The 18,121-nt window shown below is 39.7% G+C and overlaps 1 protein-coding gene across 12 annotated transcripts in view; it reads right to left on the bottom strand.

Annotated features, from left to right (window-relative positions):
• Window positions 1–18,121, bottom strand: part of zmiz1a (zinc finger, MIZ-type containing 1a) — a 156,140-nt gene that overhangs the window by 20,746 nt on the left and 117,273 nt on the right. For 7 of the 12 annotated variants that reach the window (XM_015346328.2, XM_015346330.2, XM_015346333.2 and 4 more), the window contains one exon: window positions 12,316–12,351. The exons of 3 other annotated variants lie outside the window; for them this stretch is intronic. In XM_015346328.2, the coding sequence (XP_015201814.1) occupies window positions 12,316–12,351 (36 nt within the window). Of the gene's footprint in view, window positions 1–12,315; window positions 12,352–17,102; window positions 17,315–18,121 lie in introns of those variants that run through there. 2 more of the 12 variants (XM_015346339.2, XM_015346337.2) reach the window with 2 other exon arrangements.

The raw sequence follows: 18,121 nt of genomic DNA on the forward strand, positions 1-18,121 counted from the left end.
ACAACCCAGAAATGCTGGTAGTGAGAAGCCTCCGAGGGCTCCGAGTGCCCTGGTTTCTGAAGTTTCTAGGGGAAACTCACAACAGCCTCGCCAGCTGAGGCACCGAACAGTCTCTTTTTGTGCAGACATGAATGTGCAGCCCCCCACTGATGAAAGTAAATTATAAATGAAAGGAGGAATGGAAATCGTGTCACCCTGGTTACCTAAATCACCTTAAAAGCCATCCAAAGTATTTCTGTCTGCTTTCTAAGCACTCTTTCTTAAACACATCCAAGGTTTTTCTTTTTTTTTTAAACAGGGATACCTCATCCACTTAAACCTTCACTCTCTGTAATTGTGAACATTTGACCTGAGTCTCAATCCCTAAAAAGCTGACGAAGACTTTCTTGAAAGAACTCCACCTCTCAAAAGTGTTTAGGACTTGCAAGTGCTAAATGTTTTTTTTTAACAATTATGATATACAGTAGGTAAGTAATAAGATTAATTTTAATTGGGAAAATCGAGTTGAAATTAAATGAAAGACACAGTGATTCAATTGCTTTCAGAAACCCCTTTGGAAAAATGCTTTAGAAGATCTAATTCTGCATTGTAGCAATTGAATTCTAGTGGTGTTTGTGTCTGTTAGGAAGCCTGATCAACCCTGGTCAGTCAAGTTTGCCCAGATCTAATTTCTGACACACGGATCACAAGGTTCTTCTGCCAAATATATGAAACACCTCCTTCTTTGTGCATTGATAGTCATTTGTGCATTTCAATGTGAAAATGTGAAAAGCCAACACAGGTTTGTTCAAAAACAGCTACAGTAAAGCCGTGTTTTTCGTGCACAGAAGGGTCACAACTGCTGATGAGTTCAAGGTTAGGCAACAGAGGGCTGGGCTTAACACGTGTATGTCTGTGATGCCATGGGGCTGTTGGCGCCCAAGAGGAAAAATCCCAAAACACCTACCCACCCACCCGATTGATCTACCTATCCTTTGATTGTAATTCCAACAGAAAAAAAAAAAACTTGTTATTATGGAAAAACATTCCTCAGCCTTTAAACAAAAGAAAACAAAGTACAGATATGTCTCTGCATCAAAGGCCTTTTCAAACATATATGATATGTTAACACTATTTGTGAGGCTCTTCAGTTTTAAACATTGTGATTTTCTACTTTAATTCCTGACTCGGGAAAAACCTCCACCTACACAGACTATGCTAACTAAGGCTCCTACTCAGCATACTCACATACATGGAGGGAGAAAACCCTTCAAAAATGAAGGGCGAACTCCAAAACTTGGCAAACAGTCTTAGAAACGGCAGGAGCAAGGCTGTGTTTTCAGCCAGCCTTATTAATCTTATCCTTTCATAAATCTACCACATAAAAATCTAGATAAGAATGACAGAAAAAAGCGTAAACCCATTGTAATGCAGTTTTGGTTTAAATCAAATTTAATCTAAAGTAGTCATGCAGCACACAGGACCCTTCTAAGAAAACAAAGTTATAACAGACCCTTGAGCTTCCTTGCAAGTTTCAGAGATTTCCAGAAAATAAAATAGAGATTTATTTTAGTCCTTTACTTTGATGTGGGGAACGTAAACATCTGGTGATATATCGAGAATCTAGACTCTAATGCTCTATCTACAATTCTAAACCATAAAACCATAAATTATTGACCAAGATTTATTATTCAAGTTTGAGAATAAAAAATACACAGGGGTAGAAAAAAAAGAGTAAACTTCCCAGTGGAAACGTGAGGGCCTTACAAAAAACAATTGAATTCTCAACCGCCGAGAGAGAGCAGGATTTTTTTTTCCAAGGGGGGAACTTTCAATGACTGCACATCTTCTTAAAGGCCAAGATTCTTTTCAATGACAAACAAGTAAATAATCGTTAGAAAGGTTGAGTGAATGATCCTGTGCCCCCTGGAAAAAAAAATGCATTTCAAACTGTTTAACTCCTTCGCAGAAAAGCAATGAATTGGCAGGTCTTTGAGTACAGTGAAAGTATAGCAGTGCTGGTTACTGTGCAACCTACAGAAAGGAATGAAATAAGCTGAGAATGCCCATCAAGCAGTGCACTCGCTCCAACCCCAGATAATGCACTCTCCTGTTCTCTCTGGGGAGCCAGGGTGATGCTGGCACAGTGTCAGTGAGTACTTAGGCTCCTCTCTGCATGGTCAGTCAGACTGGCTGGCTATGTTTTATGAGCCATTTCTGAGCTCAACTGGCTTAAATGGAGTCTCCTGCTGGCCACATGGCCACTACACTTTGCCATCTTCATTCTGCAAGAAGACTGCTGGACTTCTGCCTAATAACGTATTAAAGTGGCCAGAAGCATACGTGCCAGTAGAAAACAGACAGCATGGTGCAGAGCTGAGGACAGGAAATTATTGCATGACTATGTTTATTTAAGAAAACAATTATTTTTGGTGTTCAAAAGATATTCAGGGGATCAGGTTATGAGTTAAGACTTTGTAGGGACTTCGGTTCAATACTGGTTTATAGCACAAAGGGCACAGAAGTCCTGAAATCTGTTCTCTCTAAAATGTAACTTATTTTTTAAACAAGTTTAAGACCACAATTCTTATCTATTTGATCCTCTTTCCTTTCAACCGTTAATTCTGAACCAATGATGGGTGATATCACAGCAGGTACCCAACACATAATGCTGATCATCGTGAAAATTGCAGAAATAATGAGAGAGTTCCTCCCTCATCTATTACACTTGGACTGCTATATGCCTTATTGAAGCAAGGACATTCTTCACAGAGGACAGACTTCAGATGTCAGGTGTGTTGATTAGCATACACCGGCTAGGTATTTTTAAAATCTAAAAGAGTGAGAACCAACTCTATGAAAAAGAAAAAGAAATAGACTGAATGAATCTTACAACAGTCTAAGTCACAATGTTGACCTCATCACAGTTTTTAGTAGTTTGGATAGAAAAAAGTAAAAGCTGAGTTCGAATGCAGACCCACAGGCACACCAGCTCTCCAGTAGCAGAACCGGACACCCCAGCTTTACAGCAAAGTGCATATCACACAAAGACAAAGAAGGCTTTTGGTGCTTTGAGATAATTACAGGACCCAAACTGGGTTTCCTGACCAAGACAGGAGTAGATGTGAAAATAGTCTTCACTTCCTGCATAAAGGTGGTGATTTAAACCAGCCTCCAGACCATACAGCTGGTAGTAACACAAGCATGTTCATTATATGAAAGGGTAATGTCTGTCACTTGACATGATATGGTCACCAAAAAGAGGTGAAAAGACTGCCAGGGCTCAAAAACTGCTACAACTTCAGATGGCATCATCCATTATGTCACGGCAAAAAAATATATACTATGTGTATACTATTGTACGATAACATACTGTACAATGTCATATGAAAAGTAATACCTCAAGCATAAAAATGAGGAACAAAAAACTTACTTGACAACCTTCTCTGAGGAAATTTTAGAACTTGAAGTCTGACGTGCACATTGGGAAAATCTACCACTCCATTTCACCTCTGAATCACCCTACCTAACCCTTAATTTCAGCTCATTTACTCCTGAACCACAACGGAATGGAATTTTCAATGGAATCTAATGTACGATCTAACATGCTTTCATTTCACTTAACCAGCTGACGTACATCACAGTTCCTGCTTTTAGATAAGTTAATTATCAGTGAAAATATGTATCTCCTCTTAATTAAAAAAAGCTACAACGGCTTTAAAAAACCTTTAGAATGTCATGTTTTGTGAACCACGTCTGAGTTAAAAAAGTTCAAACAGCTGTATTTGCCTGGGTGCCCTCTATTTTCACTCACGTGTTCCACTAGGATTCCTTAGCAAGCCATATATGAGAGTAGACCTGGGGAGACCAGACTGAGCATGGATGCTTGCACAGAAGAGCACACAGATCATGTATGAAGAACCTTGTTCGCATACAAGAAGGCTCAAAGCTTTCAATCAATCTATTAACTCCCTTCTAGCCACAATCCTTCACACCCTGTTGAGTTCCACAAGGTTTTCACAAAGAGGTTCAATTTCGTCATCTCGATACAACATATTCTTTCAATTCTTCAGTTAATTTCTTATACCCATCTTGTCAACTTTCCTGTCATCAGTTGATAGCATCTGATTTTGCAAATCTGCTGAGCAGTGAAAAAACCAACCCTGGTCAATTTCCTTCTTTCAAGAAACAGCGTACATTTCATCCAAACATCACTGAAGCTCATTCAAAAGCAACTGCATTTACAGAGAAAGTCTTTGTTTACGTTTGTCCTATTCAGCACAAACAATAAACTTGTCATGAATTCCCCCGGAGACAGATCGCTAATCTCACCAAGATCAACATAAATGTTCACTGAAGCATTCAAATCTGCTAACTGCATCCACACAATTAAAATTGTTTTTGTTCACGGCTGTGGGTTCATCAGGCAAAAGACACTTTAGGTGCAAATGTGACCGTGACTAAACTGCTGTGCTGAAAGTCCAGGGGTGGTCGCAGAAGTCATGAAAAACAGGCAGGACACAAAATCAAGTGTGAAACAGTGTCTATTTAGTGAAATGCTCTATTGCAAGATATAATACAAGAGAGAAAAATAAAACATACATCAAAAACAAAACACTGGAGTTTCTCCAGGGAATTTCCCCACTAACAATTTTAAAGATGCCGGCCTACTTCAAAACCCACACCAACATAAGCAGGCTTCAGAGACTCAGAGAAGCTTGACTGCTACACCGCGACTATCACCCTAATCTCCACCCCCCAGCTCCTCTTGATGGACAGGTAAGATTCCTTTTAAACCAGAGGTGAGTCAGGGTCTGCAACCCCACAGAAAATGGTAGAACAGACAGGAGGCAAAGACAACACTGTGGCAAGAACAGGCAAGAAATACAAATCACAATAACAGCTAACACACAACTGAAATGAATAACACTAAATTACAATGTGAGTTAGGCACCCCTGTTCCGGAGTCGAACAGTGAGTCTCCCATGGCAGCAACTTTCTGCAGAGGAAGAAGAATAATGTTCTTGCCCTCCCCACTCCTAGAGCAGTACTGCCCCAGTGCCATGCTCAGACACAGCTGTCTGGCCTTGGAAAGTTCTGGTGAAGTCATGGATCTTGACAGCAAGTACACCAGTGGTGCTCTTGGTGAGGATGTTCACTTTGTGAAAGTCCACACAAAATCTGACCTTCTCACCCTTTTTGAGTATCAACATGACCGGACTACTCCAGGGACTGTTAGACAGATCGGACATCTTATGTTTGAGCGTGGTGCTGATTTCTTCTTCTAAGGCAGCCATCATCTGCTTCATACTGTGGCAAATAGGGTTCACACACCAGAAGGTCATGGTGTACGACGAGTTCTCAAAAGAGATCCTTCAGCTGTTGTATCTATCCCATATTCAGTTCATTCCACGCACACTGAAATTCAAGCTGAGGACCCCTATGCAGAAGGAAAAACCATTCACTGTGCCAGTGTCTGATACAGAGTCATTACAACCTGTGTCTGCTCATCAAAGCCTGATCTACTAAGAGCTTTTTAGTCAGAAATAGTGGCCAGAAAGCTGGTCAGAGTAAAGTTCTGTAAATTGTGAGAAAGTTGTTGAATGTTGAGTATTTTTACACAAGACTGAAAGAAAGAAACTAGTTAGAAGTCTACATAAGCAAGCAAATTGATTACATCATGAATCAGCACTTTAGATGGAGAGCCCAGCTGGAATGAAAACCAACAGGCACCTCCAGGATTAGGGTTGGGAACCATTGGACTAAATTAATTGTATTAAAATGCAATACAGATAAAAACTGTAGTGTTATTCTGCACCTTAACCTGAAGTTATTCTCCGTAACTATCTATACTAAATTAAAAATCATTGGTAGCCATTATCAGCTGTCCGGGACCTGTGCCTGGGATTTGTTTTTTCAGATAATAATCCCTTAAAACATGATTATACAGTACAGTTTTCCACAACAGTGTTCCTGCACTTGACAGCTTTGCAACGGGTTCAGAATAAGGCACATTTCTTGACTCTCAGTGCTGTGAGTTAAATAAAAACAAAAATATTTTACTTTTAATATCAGCCCAGGTTTAAATGCAAGACAGAGGAAATAGTCTGCAAATTAAGTTTTTTTTTTACAATTTTGTTCTTTAGAAGATTTGTCCCATATGTGGATATTATGTGGATATTATCAGATGGTACAAAAAGGTACCAGATGGTAGTGATACAGCACAAATACACCAGCAGTAGTCCATTTATAGTAGTACTGTATATTTACATAGCAGTAGTTCAGAAGGGAGAAGATGTGAACCTGTTTATGGACAACATGACTATGAAAAACTTGACATTTTATAGTTGCGAGTTACCTTTGTTTTATCCACCCAATTGGGCATAGACAAATGTGTTTTTCAAGTCTCCGTTTGCTATGAATCCTATGATCTCACAAGAAGTAAATGAGGAAGCGTGTGCCAACTCCTCTAAACCACCCACAGTCTGGCCACTTGTCTGCCAGCACATGACAGCCAACACACCCCCAGACCGCAGGCAGCACTGCATACCTGCAAGCACCAAAGAAGCCACATGGGGCACTGTGTCGAAACGAGAGATCCCTGACCAACAAGTTCCACTCCACCCACAGCGGCACCCAGCCAGCTGTGCTCTGTTGCTTCGGGAATCTCTGTCACCAGCAGCTAGTGACACGACCCAGCCTCGAACCCGTGTGCAAGGACCCTTAATGGTTGAGTCACGTGAGAGAGCCAAGACGTGAACCTTTTTGTTCCAGCTTCCGAAGGAGGTTGAGAAGGACAGCCAGGATACGCTGTGATTCCCAGCAGGTGATGGTGCAGTGAAGTAAACATCAAGACATGAGAAACTGCAATATCAGGGGCACCAGACCCAGCAGAACCTGCAGTAGAAACCTAAAATGGTCAGATTGGCCTTTTCAGCCATACTGCAAATTAAGTAGGGCCCAATACATGTATTATTTATTTTTGCACAAGGTCATTGGCCATCTCAAAACATATGGCAATCACTAATACAAATAATACTTAATGTTCAAAACTGAAGCACCAAGCTCTGGGCTAGGAGGTGCAAGGGTGGCAATCCAAGGCGGCAGTACAAGACTTGGTGGGATTGAGTTTTGGTACAAGTCAAGCTCAAATGGAAACAAAACCACTTCACTAAATACAGGAGGATTAACCAAAATGTCACTGGACCTAGCAGCACAGAAATTTCAACATCAGCAGGTGAAGCTCTTACTTTTGTTTCCGCTCCATTACAAAAGACACAGTAACGGAGCAGTGTGAATGTGAGGCCAAGTGGGCACATAGTTCTCATTTTTATGAAGTTTTTATTTTAGGTCTTTTAAGTTTAATTGTAATCAGAATAGCACGGACATTTGAAGTAAAAAAAGTAGGAGTGTGACAAGTTCCCTTCTTGTGGGTACAGAGCTGTCACAGTAGGAAGCAAACAAATTAAAGCGCTTTCCATTCTGTCACAGTTACAGTGAGCCCCCTGGCTAATAACAGATGTGAGAAATGAGGTTTTCTGTGACACATGGAACAATAAACCAGCAAGCCACTTTAGCTAAGCCTTTGTGGAGAAACAACGTACACAAAGACAAAAACAGAGAATCAGTGCAGAGGCAGCGTGTGTCTGAATAACTGAGTCAGACCTGGGCTCAAACAGACATGGATTTAACTGTCTGGCAAATCAAGCATATTCCACTGGACCATCAAGAGAAGTAAGGCCACAACAGGAAAACAGGATTCTTCTTTGGCTTACACAGAGGAGAGCTGCCCACATTTGTTTCTATGTAGGTGTTGCCAACCTACTGATACAGATTGTTTTCCCCATAATTGTAAATTGCAGTGTACCACACCCTCCACCGATCCCCCAACCCATTTTCCACAGTCTGCTAGTACATGTCCTCCTACGTAAGCAAACATTTGGTGGACACCCCTGCTAAGCAAATATGTTTTTCCTAGTTAATTTTCTTAGTTTTCACACAATCCAAGCCAAATATTACTCAAGAAAGACTTATGCTTTAATTCGATAATGACTTCAGGCAAGTAGCAGCAAGAATCCGCACAAACAAGCATCAAGGACTTAAAAAACAAGTCAGAGAAAAACACGGTTAAGATTTGGCTGAAATGTACAGTTCTGAAGTGCTACTTGGGAAAGCTAACTTCTTTCCATTTCCTATTCTTAGCGACTTTTATCTTGCTTTGAGTTAATCTATTTAAGAAGGCACATGGGGGGAAGTAGTCACGCACCATCTTGCTCTCACAGATGTAGGTTGTTGAAACATCCAGATAAAGAAGCAACAATACACTCCAAAACCTTCTTCAGTTCGTTTTATTACTAGATAGCAGAATACCGTCACCATTTAGAGATCAGTACAAATCACTCATGCTCATATCCACATATATGCTAGCGCTCTGCTTTGTCCAAACAAATGGACCTTTGCCGATCTCAAGTCTTTCTTTTGTCCTCTAATAATAATATTTCCTCTATTCAGACCACAGGCCAGCCCAGAACTGGCTGCCTCTGGCAGACTGGTACAGCCTCAAATGAGCCTTTGCAGCCCTGGTTATAAAGCTGCAGAAGAAACACATGAGCTGATGGCCTCAGAATACCACACAGTAAATGTAGTAACTAATAATAAAGACTTGATCCATGTTAAAAGTGGATTTTTGTTCTCTCTATTTTACCACGTAAAGCTCACTGAGAACAAAACATCATTTACATTGATGAACTGGAGGTCCATTTCTACAGCAGGGCTTTTACTGGGGCTATCTGAAGGAAGTGCCTGTGCTCAAGGGTACAAGACCAGTGTCCACATCCAGGATTTGAAGCCACAGCCCTCTGGATGAGAGTCCAGAACCCTGACTTCTCTGCCACACTGCTGCCTCGGTCTGAATAAACACCACCACCATCACGAGACCAAGCAAGCAAAGAACCAAACTACTTATCTGAATTATGCCATTAATTAAAAGTAGAACTCTTTCGAGTTTAAGTTTATGACAATTTTTTAAAGTGTGTTTTCTAGGGTTACCAACAGAAAATTTACTATAATGCCTTTTCAGTTGAACAGAAGGTTTTTCTTCAGAAAGAGCAAGCAGCAAGCTGCTTTTAATGAAGGTCAGGAGGTCAGCCCCCACCCTCTGAGGTGAAGTAATTAGGGCTGGAGGGGCCCTGACCATGTGGGGAAGACCTGAAAGTGAATGTGAAAGCGTGTGCTCGTGAGAGCGGTGACTGAGAGGAACAGAAAGGTAAGGAACCCCAGGTCAGTAGGAAGTTTGGTCCTGATAAAAAGCTAGTAATGTTCCCAGTTTATGTAAAAATATTTTGGAAAAACTGCCTTTCTTTACATGCACATTTACAACTAAGAATATTGCAATTCAATCCAAACAAACAAGCTTCGTTTCCTATTACATCCTATTACTACTTTTTTCAAACTAAATCAACAATACGATGGATTTTATTTGATCAGAACCTAAACACACAAATCACAGACGAAACACAAAGCCCCATATGGTTATGAAAGTCCACCTACTGGCAACAAGACAAAGAATCTACTGCAGCCAAGAAGCTTAGGCAGCTCCTGTATTATCTGTCTTCCTCTTTTCTCTTTTCATGACAACTTTTACATTATTTGGTTCCTATGTAAATGTCACTGCACGTTTATGTCAACGTGTTTTGCACATCTGGGGTGACTATTGTACACCTGCTTATTTAAATAACACATATGGTTGAGAGGTGTACTCAAAGTCAATCTCATAGGCTGCTGCAGAAGGAGAAAGACCAACTCCTTGCCAGGCAGCTGCTAATGGCAGACTGAGATCATTTTACTAGATTTCAGCCTTGTGTGTCCTATAGAAAGAAAACTGTGTTGTTATAGGAATGTTTTCTTTTCTACAATGTCTTACGTTTCATTTTAATGTGAAAACACAGCAATTTCTGAATATTTTATGTGAAAAAGTCATTCCTCAAGTCATAGGAATCATAAGAAGGATGTGGATGTTACACACTGCAATAATCAGTTTTATATTTATTGTCCAACTAAAATCTAAAAGAAACATCAAAATGTTTAGCGGTGATTATCACACAAGACCAGTATACCAGGAGCCCCCAGTATACCCCATGATGTACAGTATATCCCCCATTTCTTTTTTAATTTTTCTTTGGAGTGGTTGATGACATTTAACTTCAAATTCAAAAAGCTTATTGACATGAACTACAATATTTCCAAAGCAATAACAAAACAATTGAATACATTTACAAAAAACATATTATTAATAAATATTTAGCATCAAAATGATCTATCTATATTGAGTTTCCTTTCCTCCTGCCAAGTAGGAGTGGAAATGGTTCTGATTATGACAGGTATGAAATTCTGGAATTAGATTCATTATTTTAGGGAAGAATGTTTGTCTACTCCTGGAGTATTTATTGCAGAGCTGCAGAAAGTGCATCTCTGTCTCTGCTTCTCCCTGCTGGAAACACAGTCTATCCTTTCAGGCTGTTTTGCCTGTGTCACACAGTTTCTATGTCCAGGCTGTGGTCACTGAACCTGTCCTCTCTGGGCAGTCAGATCTGTCTGTTTCTAGTTTGTACGTCCAGGCTGTGATCACTGAACCTGTCCTCTCTGGGCAGCCAGGTCTGTCTTTGTCACCCAGTTTCTATGGCCAGGCTGTGGTCACTGAGCTTGTGCTTTGTCATGGTCTGTTTCTCTTTGCTCTCTCACATGCTGGTCAGATACTTGGCCAGTGCGTATGGTCTTTTTTTAGGTCTAAACTAAACATAGAGTGGTCAGTTCGCATGCATGTTTTCATTAAAAATATTCATTGTAAAAAATATGTATCCATTATTTACTATTCAACAAAATGGGACATCACTGGAAGCAGGTGAATATTTTTGCAAAGCTGTACATACAGTATGTGCATGTGTATGATCGTGTTAATGGATGTTAATTTCTAATATTTTATCAACAAGCTCTAAAATGTTTAATTACTACAGAAGTATGGTTTATTTATTTTTTGCTCTGATCTGTCTGTACACTAAGGCTAATTCTCCTTTAAGCATCACAGATTGGAATGGGCTCCATCCAGCCATATCCAAGGACATTACTGTGCAGCAGGGAAACTGCTGATGGGGGAAAAATATTTCAAGACAAAACTGCAAAATGAGTGCTGAAGGTAGTGAGGAATTCACAATTGCTACAATCAGTGCATGAAAAGAGTAAAATCATAGTGCTGGAGAGCAGCTTATTCTGTGGCATTCTGTTGGGCTAGAGAAGGAAGAACTCAGCAGACGTCACCCTGAGGGGACCGGGAGTCTGGCCGCATGGCCTCAGAAGACGAGGAAGCTACACCATTGAGAACTTTGGGGAGAAAATACGTTTGAAACTCTTTTGGGGCACAATGCGAAGGTTTGCTGTGCACTATCATATGCTAAATTATTAACTGAGAACGGGTTTAAGACTAATAGGCAAAAATGCGGCCATTTCAGTTTTTCAGTTTTATCTTGTTAAAACACGATAGGTATGAGGACAGCTATTTAACCCCAGTGTTTAAATTGACAAGGGCATTAGCAACAGTGTCAGGGCAAACAGAAAACAGAAACACCCATCTGACTCTCTGAGGTAAAAAGTGCTTTTCTGCCCAGTCAAAGTCGGTGACAGAGTGTAAAGTGTGCAGGAGGTTATGTATCGAAATACATAGAATCTACTGTTGTGCTACCTGGTCCATATGAATCCATAATTCCAGGCAGTAGACTTCCTGCCACAGAACTACTATGAGAGCAGTGTAAAATCTAATCAGAGAAGAAAACTTTTTCTCTGTCTGGCAGCTGACTAAGCTTTTAGTTACTTTCAAGTGGGAAGTCCCCACCGGTCTTGCTTGTTCATGATTATTTCTTTAATCAGCCACATGTACATTTTAAACACCAGAGAAACATCAGGGAACAACAAGGCTACAGTACAGTGAGAACTGTATTGGTTTCAACCAGAAAGCACAAGAACATTGGAAGATGCAAATGCAAACAAATAAAAAAATGGCATCTTTATCCCCCTTAAAGCTATGAAAGAAATGGGTTTTTGTAGAAAAAAAAAATTCATGCGTGTGCACATATTTTACCTATCAGCAAATGGGCAGCCAATAAAGAAGCCACTGCCCCAGTAAAGAAGCACAATCAATACAATCAGATAGAACTTATTATGCTGTTGTGAGTTTTATAAAGTAAAATCAACAGTGAGAGTGAAGGCGAGGATGGTAGTGTGAACAGTATACGGTAGAACTGACGCACTTCACAAGGTGTACAATACTATAACATGTAAGAGTACCTGAATCACTCTGACATCTCCTGCAGGTGTTGGTTTCTGTAGGGTTCAAATTAAACAATTTATTGGGTGCGTGTAATGCAACTTGCAAAAGCAGCACAGCAGTTCAGCTTACGTTCAGATTCACAGTAAGGAACATAACGACCAAGAAGGCATTCAGAGTTCAGCTGCAACTAACATCCGAGTCATATTGCGCTTTACGTGGCAATCCTAATTCTCTTATCATCTTTCATTAACGTCCTACATCACATGGCACCCAGAACAACCCTCTGAAATACTCCAATTAACTTGCACATTTGTCAGGCTGTTGAATGTATACCCATATTTGAAGACAAAAATTAAATCTTTATTCCTCTTGTTTAGTTTATTTCCAATGAAGCACATTCAGTCTAGCTCTGCTTCTTTAACACTTCTCCCCCTTAATCTACTTATTAACGGGACAACATACTCAAACAAAGATAAATGCATTAGTCTGCTGTATACTTAACATTATAAGAAAAAGATGTTTTTTGAAGATTGCTTTCAAACTACAAACAGAAATGCTCTCCTAGTACTGAAGAATAGAATGATTTGGTACAATGTTAATAAGCAGAGCTCATCTTTAATAACTTCATTTTCTTATTTCTCATCTTTAAACAATGAATGATCATTTCTGTAATACCACAATGCAAATTCTAAAACCATTTAACAGTTCAATTCTAAATACTGTACCACCTGTTTGCAACAGATTTAATTTTTTAAATAAACTTTAAATATACATAGTACATATATTGTACTTAAATGTATCACAGTATTATATAATTATATATAAAATATACAATTACAGTATAGATTTTGTATAAAATTGAAGAATCTGTCAGTCTCCTTATTAATATTTTGAAATGTTCTTAAAGATCTCTTCAAAAATAGTTCCAGACATTGTCAAATTTCAAAAGCTGGGGATTCAATAACACATATGTCTCTTAAAAACATATTTTCTGCTGTTACAACCTTGAGAACTGGATTTCTAACTGTATACGGTCTTTCAGGGACTGTGTGAGCCCCTGCAGATAATGCCTGAACAGTGCTCTACAACCAGATAATCAGCAGTCAATACGATATAGTGACAGAATGATACTGGGATTGTATTTACAGGGAAGATAATTATTTACACCAATGACTTAGATTACTTGCTGTTTATGGGTGGCAAATCCTTGCTTTGATTATTTAAAATGTGTCTCAACAGCGCTTTCATCCTAAGGACCAGCTTCACTGTAAGCAGTGAAACTAACACTTTCAGACCTTAAGTTAGAAGAGGCTGTATCTGCTTCACGTTTAAGAATACACCAATTTCACTGCACTTGAAAAATGAGCACTAAAGGATCTTATGACAAGACAAGAGTCCACATACACAAAAATAACAAATATAGCCATAAATCAAACTTAATTATTGAACGAAAATAACAGATGTTTACAAGGTATGCCTCTCCAGCTGTAATCCTGATTAATTCTATATCACCCTTTAGCTTCTCTGACAACATGTAGTTACTCTTGGTACAAATCACTAGATTTGCTGGAAAAGACTTATTAATAATAGACCTCAGTAATGCAAACAAGAAAACAGCAATAATGATTTTAAGAACTGCTTAAGGACACACAAAGATGTAACTATCAGCCTATTATCTTCCTTATTTATTCAGAGTCCATATTTATCAATGTCTCCATATGAATGAAACTGGAGCTAACCTATGCAAATGGTGGCAGATTGCTCAGTAAACTTTTAATCTAAAACATTTAACAGGCATTTAATTCAGCATGCTTATGCATTACACACAAGTGACCATTTTGCTCTTTGTAAAAATGTTTGATGTCTTTGGCAGAGCAGTTTACCACAAAAACAGTTGTGTGATGAAAACAACAACAACAAAAAAAAACAGAATGGAACAAGTTCTATAATTAGTCAGCAACTACACCTAAAACACTTCCCAAAAACTAAGAACATGCAGACAGCACAAAGCTAACAATATCTTGCAGACCTGCAACCTTCTTCCTCCTTCCCCTCATTGCAAACAGATTTACAGTTCGAAACGGCTGATTAACAAAACCCCTGCTCAGCCAAGAACACAACTCAGATGCAATAAGAAAAACTATTTACGACAATAGTGTTTCCTATGATCTAGATTATTTTGTCATTTTATTATTACTTCTAAATCAGAAAACAATAAAAAAATAATGAGCGCAGCAAGCCGTTATATGTATTCTCACGCAAAGGCAGGTACTGTATATAAGAGAGAAGAATATTTTATTTTGCATTATTTTTAGCACAAAACACTTGTTTTCCATGTTCCTAGTGCTAAGATAACACACTCCGGGTGACAACATTACTCTGAGTTAACAATATAACAGTTCTCTCACAGCTAGAAGATTGAGGAGGGTAGCTGGGCTCAGATCAGATGAAGTACAGTACTAACCTACACACTTCACTGTTCAAGATACTTGTAACAAAACAGCAGCACTAAAACCACCTCAGGGAAACCTAGTATGTCGATATGACTATCCAGCTGCAGTTCTGGAGACAATTATACTGAAGCTCATTTTAAAGGATATAGTTCAGCAGGAAAATCCTGATGGCTTATAGCCGGTGTGCAACCCTTCAGGTTCAAATCACAGTAGGCCAGGGTGAAAATAAAAAAGACAACCACTTAGTTTTCCAGGATTTATGGTGGCCACCAATCATGAAAAATTATAATTTTCAAAGCATGCCCTGATACTGTCCAAAGTGCTGTTGTTTTCTCTCAATTATAATAATAGTAATGTTGTATACTTATTATTATACTTCTGATGATCTGTACAGGCTTACAACTCTCTAGTATTTAATAAATCACTTTATTCTGGGGATACGTTCATAAGCTATCACAAAAATAGCTTTAAAAACATTACAAAACAACCTCCATACTGGACATTCCCACCAGACGTAGAGATTGCTCTGCGGAGGGCTACAGCGTCCCAGCTCAGCACTTAGAATAAGCCTAGGTCACCACGACTGAGGGGAAAACACAAACTTGGGAAATTCACACAAACAAGCACCAAAGTCTGACTGGTTTTGGAGGGAAAAGACAGTTTTATTCAAATAAGTTTAATTAGCATGTTGCATGTTGAAATCCTGATATAAGTCATACACACCAGCTAGCTTAGTTGTGACAGCACGGCACTATAAAGTTCAAGACTGCAGGTTACTGGTGAACTGAACATGTGTCCCTTTTAGATGGGGCATTTTCCCACATGCTGAAGGTTTGACAGGTGTGGCCACACTGGGGGGTGAGGTTGGGTGCATAGATTAGAAGCTGGCCCTGTGTCTGTGTTCTGCCTTACAGATTCCCTGTACAGCCAATGAATTTATTTTGGAAGGTCATCCTACATAATTCTCTGCCTCTTCCTCCCCTTTTCCTAATGAGGAGAGGAGTTGAGTTGGTGTAGACCAGCATCATACTGACAATGCTCTACCAACAGATCAGTCCAACTGTCTGGCACTTTGTTACCATGGCCTTCACCCTGAAAAGAAAGACCATGAATAATTATTGGCATTAAAAGAAGTTATGTGGTAGAACTGCTAGATTGTAGTTGTGGTGTCACGTTTATCTCTGAAGTTATGACACCTGAGATATATTATATGGCATATATGTGTAAAAAGGAAAAAAACATGGAAGACAAAATAGAGTATTTACAAAGTGACAAAGGGAATGACTGCATACAGTTTCAAAGTGGTGTAAAGCTGAGACAACTGGCTGCAGGCCTGTATCAAACTGCTCAAAGACTGAAAAGAAAACTTCCCTCAAGTAGGTCAGCTCCTCTCTAGGAGGTAATCAAACCCATTTTGACCCTTTATGTGTAAGGAGTATCTGGGTCAAATGTAGTCCGTCAGCTGTTACACTCCACCATGCGTGGCACTGCAATGTTCCAGGCTGACTTTAAAAGTCCCATTCCGTTACTTAAAGCCACAGCAGGGAACCCCCCTCCAACATCTCTGAACCCTCGAGGGGCATCATAATGAGCAGGCACTACAAACGCATCCCGCTATCCACGCGGAACCCTGTTCTCACTCCACACCCCACCCCTGAGTGGATCTCACAGTTCACAGGTCTGCACATACTGCCCTCTCCACACTAACACAGAACAGAGGAGCCCCCCCTCCTCCCCCCAAACACACACACACCTCCACCACACTTACCCACAAACAGCCACGCAATGTCTCTGTCTCCCTGTCTTATGTCTCTCTCTTCATTGCACAGAAAAGGGCACATATGTCTGGAAACACTTTTAAGCTAGTATCTGCTATTGCAGAACAAAGGCAATACAGGGCAGCCTTAATCTCAGCACTAAGGAAGCCAGTAGCTATTTTCAAGCTTTCTGTTTCTCTCTCTCTCTGAGGGCACCCTTGCTCTGTTTTTCACTCTCTCTCTCCTCTCTTTGCCTGTCCAGCGACTGCACAATACACATCAATTATTCATTGCCAGTCTCTCAGTTTCACAGGCAAAACCAATCACAGATGGAGTCTTTGCTAATGGGCTCATGCTGTACTTGCCATCAGCTTCTTTGCACTCAGGCTACGAATACTCAGGAGACAATGGGAGGGAGAATCAGGTTAAGCTTAAAAAAAACTTCACACACCAGAAGAGACAGCAAGAGTCTATCAGATACATTTTGGAGCAGTGTAGCTGTGCCTTGTTTCAAATAACCCCTGCAAGAACAGGAAGGAAGCCCTGCGTCCGTAGTGTTAAAGGGTTAAAAAAAACAAACGCTTATCTCCTCACCTTGGATGTATGCTGCTGTTATTGATGTATCTTCTTTTTCTGTCTAGTGATCCATTGCTCCTTCTCCCAATACTCACATCACACACAAGCAGCCACAGCCACTTTGCCAGAAGGGAGGAAAAAAAAAATGCAGGCAGCTCACATTTCAAACTTGCAAGGGGGTGGCGCTTAATGTGCTAGACAGCCTGTTTCTTGGCCTGTGGCCAACGCAACTAAAAAAGAGGCTCCAATCAATTAATTTAAAGACACATTTGTTGCAGAAGTGTGCAACGAAATTATTTAAAGCATTAAAACTGCAAAGTCTTCAGATTGGTTAATTTACAGCTTGCATTTCCCCCTCTTCTGAGAATAATCTTGACTAAATCCTTCAAACTAGTCATGCTAATTAAGGTCCAGAGAAGGCTCTGCTATAAGGCAATGCTGGTGGCTTCCTGATGTGCAGAGCTAGAGTCAGTGTCGTCTGGGAGTGGGGGGGTAGAGGGGGGGGGGGGAATTAAAGGAATATGTTTTGATTGTTTGCCGGCCTTTTCGACAGGAAATAACGTTACAGAATTGTACGTTTTATGGAATTAAAAAATTTCTAAAACAACCTGTACCTCCACAGTGTGCATATTTAATAATAATCTTAAGTTACTATTTCTTAAACAATAAATACTGGTTCAACAATACTGGCTTGAGTTAAAACAGATTCGGTTTTGGTGTAATTGCATTTAACTTTAAATTTAAAAGAAAAGCGCAAACGTTTTTTTCTAATGTGTTATAACTACATTTCTCTGAAAAGATTGTGTGCAATGATTCAATGTAATGTGGTGAGAGCAAACTTGATTTTTAAAATAAGCATCAAGCACTTTATATTCTCTTATTTCTGGTACTGTGTAGCCTCCTTCATTGCTTAATGTATTTTTAATGTGACTATTTCTTTATGAAACACAACATTTTGATTAGGATTCCAAGGTGTCTTAAATAAAACATGCAAATGTATAAGAAAGGGCTGAGAAAATATAGACCATTATCGAGCG

Source organism: Lepisosteus oculatus, chromosome 4 (assembly GCF_040954835.1).
Source record: "Lepisosteus oculatus isolate fLepOcu1 chromosome 4, fLepOcu1.hap2, whole genome shotgun sequence".
In the NCBI taxonomy this organism is placed as follows: Eukaryota; Metazoa; Chordata; class Actinopteri; order Semionotiformes; family Lepisosteidae; genus Lepisosteus; species Lepisosteus oculatus.